The 7,151-nt window shown below is 33.5% G+C and overlaps 1 protein-coding gene across 1 annotated transcript in view; it reads right to left on the reverse strand.

The window, feature by feature from the left end:
- The window catches only part of LOC106882031 (uncharacterized), a 368,303-nt gene that overhangs the window by 39,935 nt on the left and 321,217 nt on the right, over positions 1-7,151 (reverse strand). The window contains exon 9 of the mRNA XM_052974695.1: positions 1,904-2,000. Coding sequence (XP_052830655.1) covers positions 1,904-2,000 — 97 coding nt within the window. The remainder of the gene's footprint in view (positions 1-1,903; positions 2,001-7,151) is intronic.

Raw genomic sequence — 7,151 nt, forward strand, 5'->3', positions numbered from 1 at the left:
ATTAAATTATATATATTTAGGGAAAAAAAAAAAATATATATGCAATTTATTATTTGGTAAGCTGTGAGAATAGTTAGCACGCCGGGCAAAATACTTAACGGCATTTCGTCCATCGCTACGTTCTGAGTTCAAATTCTGTCAATGTCGACTTTGCCTTTCATCCATTCGGAGTCGATAAATTAAGTACCAGTGAAACACTAGAAGTGATGTAATCGATTATCCCCCTGCCATCAAATTTCAGACCTTGTGCCTTTTCCAGAAAAGATTATTATTATTATTATTACTGTTGTTGTTGTTGTTGTTATTATTATTATTATTATTATTATTATTATTATTATTATTATTATTATTATTATTATTATTATTATTATCATCATAATATTTTCCGTGTGTTGTGGTTGGTGCCGACGAGAAGACAGCTGTTTTCCAATGAATGGATAAATTGCACCAGAAAGTACCTGTACATAAACAGCTGAATATTCTGTGATATTGCTAAGGGGAAATTATTAAACCTCTGATATATTTTCCTATGTTACGTAGTAAAGGTGTGAGAAACAAGGATGAATTTACCATTGGGACGGAAATATATGAACTTATGTAGCAATGTCATCAGCATGTATTTTAATTACCAGCTGGTAGAATCATTAACATCATAGTATAATGAAGCATAAGCAAGAAGTGGATTTACAGAACCCTTGGAGAGTCAGAAAGAGAAATATAATTTGATTCAATCCTCCATGCAACATAAAAGCTTTATCTAACATAGCTAGGAGTTTCCAACACTACCTGAAGAACATTTCCTTACAGCCAGTAGGTGTAATAAACTCTTCAATCCATACAATGTCAAGGGCCGTAATCTTGATCTAACAAAATAGCTTTAAATATCGCACGCTCCAATAAGTGTAAACGCACACATATACGGACTTCAACCTACACCCAACTTGTAACTATCGAAATCCTATTGACTGTCCACTGAAAGGATACTATCTGTCAAACACTGTAGTCTATAGAGTCATCCATCCAACACCCGGAAGGAGACTACACGGGCATGATAGGCAATGATTTTAAGGAAAGCTATACACAACACACGCCCTCTTTCGAGTTCAAGGATTAAGAAAACTTTACCAAACTTCCCCGCTTCATCTGGAGACTACGTGAACATCGAAATGATTTTCCCAAAGTCAAATGGAATATTGTTGAGAGGGATTCTCTTTATTCACCTGGAGCTCACAATTGCCACTCTGTTCCCACGAGAGACTACGTATACTTCACAAATCCGTATTCATCAATAAGAATAAGATATCTTAATGTTGCCACCAGAATTTCACTCTTTTAATACATTTCAATACCCTGATAGTTGACAACCCAGATACACCGCCCTAGGCCTAGTTATTCCACGAACAAAAGCAGAGTATATAACCCCTGCTGCCTGTATTGACTACTGCCCAAATGAGTATGCATATATATGCACATATATTTGTATTCATTTATATGCACACTTATGTACTTATATACATACATATTTACAAGCACAAGTATATGCACATATACACACATATACAGGCACATAAATACACCGAAACGCGCACAAATACAAATATATATATTCACATTCAGAAAGCAATCAATCAACCAATCAATCAATCAACCAATCAATCAATTTGATTTACATAAAAACAAAGGTGAGTAAAATACAACTGCTTTACCGTGATTGGTGAACATCTGATATTAAGAAATATATAACCAACAACAACAATCAAAATACTTTCTATCGTATTTTCTGGAACTACACTGACTAACGTCCAAAGGAATGACACCTGGAGAGGTTGGAAAAGGGTAAATGGTGGAGGAAGTGGGGAGGGGACAGGGTAAGTGGTCATTATAGTTTTATAAATGAGCATACCCTAATTGGATTGATGCGACTCCTGGGTACTGGGAAGTGCCGAACCGGGACTGGTTACTCGCAGCACGAGTATTCATATACATAGAATACTTGTCATCTGAAACGAATATAAAATGTTAAAAAAAGGGCGGGAGAACGCCATGACAATTTTTACCGCCAATAATAAAAACAACAACAACAACAACAATAAATCGCCAAAATAATATATCGAAGAACGAGTGACGCAAATTCAGAATCATGAAATTGGAGGCATACAGCAACAACAACAACAACAACAACAGCAGCAGCAACATCACTCAATACCAGGCCAGGCCTTATCATCATCATCATCATCATTATTATTATTATTATTATTATTATTATTATTATTATTATTATTATTATTATTATTATTTCAGATGTCAGTAATCTTATTAATACTTCAAGCTTTTTTTATTGCATAAACCAGTACAGAACTGAGTTTCTCGGGTCACACCCAAGAGCATTATTATTATTATTATTATTATTATTATTATTATTATTATTATTATTATTATTATTATTATTATTACAATTTTTAATATTATTAATTATAATCATTAACGTTATTATTATTATTATTATTATTATTATTATTATTATTATTATTATTATTATTATTATTATTATTATTATTATTATTATTATTATTATTATGTCATCATCATCATCATCATCATCATCATCGTCAAGTCAGTGAGTTCAGTAAAACGAGTGAAGAATTAACCAGTTACTCATAGATGGATGGGGGAGCTGGAGGTTGAAAAGCAAAATAAATAAATAAAAAAAAACACACGAACGAACAAACAAACAAACGAACGAACAAACAAACGAGCAAAGAAACAAAATAAATAACCAAATCCTTTAATAGATTAATAAACGTCTTATGACGTCATCAAACCAATAATTAATTCAACTACTCTCTAAACTGATTCAAAGTTGGAAAAACAAGAAAGAAATTCTACTGTTGTTAGATAGATTCGAAATGAGATTACCTTAAGACATACGTCACGCATCAATTTTGATCTTTTGATAAATTTAATTCGTTACTGACTTAAATCAACGTAAAATCTAATTAACCTGTTTTAAAATTAACCTCTGGTAATTTTTGCTATTTTTCCGCTAACATACAAATTCACGCACACTGTGTTACTTCTGCTAAATATTAATGCATATTAATATACATATATACATAAGTATGTATATGTATATACAAAATATAAGTATACACACATATAAAGATATACACACACACACACATCTAGCTATACTATGCATATACACACAAATATATATATAATATATTTATATGTATATACATATACATATACATACATACATATATATATATATATATATATATATATATATATATATATATATATATATATATATATGTATATATATATATATACACCTACATATATACTTACCTACCTCCACACCACACACACATACACACACATATATAAGACATTATATTCAAAACAATTACAACCTGCCGCTGACTGAATAGCGTAATGCTTAATAAATTGCCTCATTTGTAAATTATTCCCTCAAATATTGTTGGTTTATTGCTAAGAGTTAATAGCTATCAGTAAGCAATACAGAAATGAAAATATAAGAATATGAGGAAATGATAATCAAACCATAATAATAAGTATGGGAGACCAGAAAGGACGAAAAGATTGAATTTGATGAATTTTGAATGTGGAAGATATAAAATATAGAATGAAATAAACGCTGACAAGAGAACGTAAGGAAGTAACAGATTTTCATGATTACACCATGGAATAGATGGTCCTTCTTCGGTTTCGACGATGGTGATGCAGTTTATTCGATTAAAGGAATTATCTGCTTACTGAATCACAATGTGAAAATGGCGGAACTGACACGTGTATCCTTAATGTTATTCTCAGGCAGAGTCTGCATGTCAGAGTGTTACAGAACTGTTTCCTTGAATCACATGTACAGTTCATCCGACAGGATTCCTCACAGTTTCTGTCCACCCGTTTTCACTCGCAAGTATTGTTTTGTTTTTTATCTTTATTTATATCTTTGTCTTTATCTTTTACTTGTTTTAGTTATCGGCAACAACAATGTCGACAGCAACAAAGACAACAACAGCAGCAGCAACAACAACAACAACAACAACAACAACAACAACAACAACAACAACAACAACAACAACAACAACAACAGCAACAGCAACACCAGCAGCAACGACAGAAATATCAGCTGCTGCATTTCACATGTTCAAGAAATGTAGTTTTCTTACGTAGACTTTCAGAAAACAATGCCAGTCTGGAGTCTTGTGTAACCAGATGAAGAAAGGAAGCCAAACTTCCAAATTTCTTGAACCATTATGCACCATGGAGATCTAAGATATATATATATATATATATATATATATATATATATTCATTCATTCGATCGCTAGAATACGGCAGCGAACACTCCCTCAGTGGTCCTGATATCTTTGATACATATAAACTACATACATCCCACACATAAACTACATATCTCCCACGCATAAATTACATACCTCCCACACACATATACTACATATCTCCCACACATAAACTACATATCTCCCACACATAAACTACGTATCTCCCACACATAAACTACGTATCTCCCACACACAAACTGCGTATCTCAAACTCATAAAATACATGGATGTGTGGGAGACACGTGGTTGCTTGGCCCGTAAAAAAGCCGGATCAAATCTTTTTCAGGTAAAAGCCTATTCCTAATAAAATACGGAGACACTTTAGACAATGTATTGCTAGATACGTAAAGTCTGAGTAAAAGAGAAGTTGATTCGATTATAGCTCATGCACATTGGATCATAAATCTGATTTTTTAGGAACGACATTGGGAGAAACATGAACGAGGACAAGATATGACATGTATCAATCTTACAATAAAGTTTACAGAGAAATACACAGAAGAGAACACCCGCAACAGAGGTGAAATTTTATTCCATGCTATGTTCCATAAATTATTTTGACTTGTGGGCGTGGATAACTCGTGTGATACGTCAGAAGCAAACAGAAAATCAGTTGGAAGATGTATTTCTAGAAGTTAAGAACTCCACCACCCTATGCCTAGCACGCATGCGCGAAAACACAAAAACACACACACAAGCTCATATGTACTTACACATACTCATACGCACACAATCACACACACATGCACACAAACACACAAGCATATATATAGATACACATACTCATACAAACACACAATCACACGCACATACACTGACACACACACACACCAACAAGCACATACATACATGTATACATACATACGTACACATACTCATTCACACACACTTACACACACACACACACACACACACACACACATATATATATATATATATATATATATATATATACCCACACACATCTACGTAGGCAAATTCATACACAGCCGTATCCAGGAAAATACTACTGCATATTATGCCGAAATACCTGCATTGACTCATCCAAATCAGAAATAAGAACAGACAAAAAAGACAAGAATGATAATACAGAAAGAATTCATAATACAGGATTAAAAAAAATGTTTAAAGCTTAAGCGGATAAATGCAGCTTAACTCATAATTGATACAATTGCTTTTTGTTTCATATATATAGATATATTATAGTCGCAGGAATAGCTGTGTGGTAAGTAGCTTGCTTATAAACCACATGGTTCCGGGTTCAGTCCCACTGCATGGCACCTTCATGGCAAGTGACTTCTACTATAGCCTCGGACCGACCAAAGTCTTGTGATTGGATTTGGTAGACGAAAACTGAAAGAAGCTCGTCGTATATATATATATATATATATATATATATATATATATATATATATATATATATATATATATATATATATATATATATATGTATATGTGTGTGTGTGTATGTGTGTGTGTGCGTGTGTGAGAGTGTGTGTGTGTGCGTGTGTGTGCGCGTGCGGTCTTTATATGTTTGTGCATCTGTGTTTGTCCACCCCCACCATCGCTTGACAACCGATGTTGGTGTGTTTACGTGCCTGTAACTTAGGGGTTCGGCAAAAGAGACCGATAGAATAAGTACTATGCTTACAAATAATAACACCCTCTCCCTTCTCTCTGGACTCTTTCCGAAGAAGAGCCATGCTTGAAACGTCATTCCCCACTCATTTTCCCATCTAAAACTTTCCCTGTATGTCAATCTCATACATACATTGTGTACATCCGTTTGACTTGCATTGTTTCTCCTGTCTTCTACTCTTTACACAGACACACACACATACATACACACACATATGTAAATGTAAGGAGAAAGGGCGAGATGGGGTGGGGTAGACACAAATATCTTAATATCGACCTTTCGCTAAATTTACTGCTTTGCGTTTTCTAACACATCTTCAGAAGTCGAACTGATTTCGCATAAAATTACACAATATTTGTATAAATCATATTATAAAAGAATTAAAAAAAAACATTTTGACGGAAACAAACAATAATAAAACATCACTTTTAGATATAATAAGAAACACTGCGTCCTAATGAATATTTGCTGGTGTTGCCATATTAAGCGAGTCTGAGATCGATTTTTGTATAGAAATATAGAGTGAGAGAACAATAGAAGAAATGAAAGACGGTAGAATACATAGAAAGGAAAGTGCACGAAAGGAATTAAATGCCGAGAACCCGAGACAGAGAGAAAATATCTCCTGGGATTTACTTAACGGTTAAATTACACTGTGACACGATTTCTGCCTTTGGGTAGCAACTGTTATTTCCTGTTTGCTTACCACTAGAAAGTATGAAAAAGGGCTAATATTTCCGTCAAACTTTGCTTTTGTTACATTTATTAAAATCTGAAAGAACAACTCTCAATACATATTTATGACGCTTCCCCACTACTCCTGCTCCTGATCAGAGATGCACATATTGTCAGCTACTAAGGGACATGTTCAAGTGGTTATGGTCAATTAAGTGACAAGCAAAGACGTATGTATCGAGAAGGATATTTGCTATAACGATACTTCTGTTTCAGCAACACAGCGCTGAATCTGTACCATTTATGTACCAGTTATGCACTGGCGTCGATGTAATCGACTTACCGAACTTGCTGGTATTATGCTAAAATTTTAAGCCAATATTACAATTAATGATTTCCATTATTACATATTAACCGGTTTCTTTTTTAGTTCGAGAGATTTTAAATTTTAATATAAATATAAA

The sequence above is a fragment of the Octopus bimaculoides genome, chromosome 19 (genome assembly GCF_001194135.2).
Source record: "Octopus bimaculoides isolate UCB-OBI-ISO-001 chromosome 19, ASM119413v2, whole genome shotgun sequence".
Lineage (NCBI taxonomy): Eukaryota > Metazoa > Mollusca > Cephalopoda > Octopoda > Octopodidae > Octopus > Octopus bimaculoides.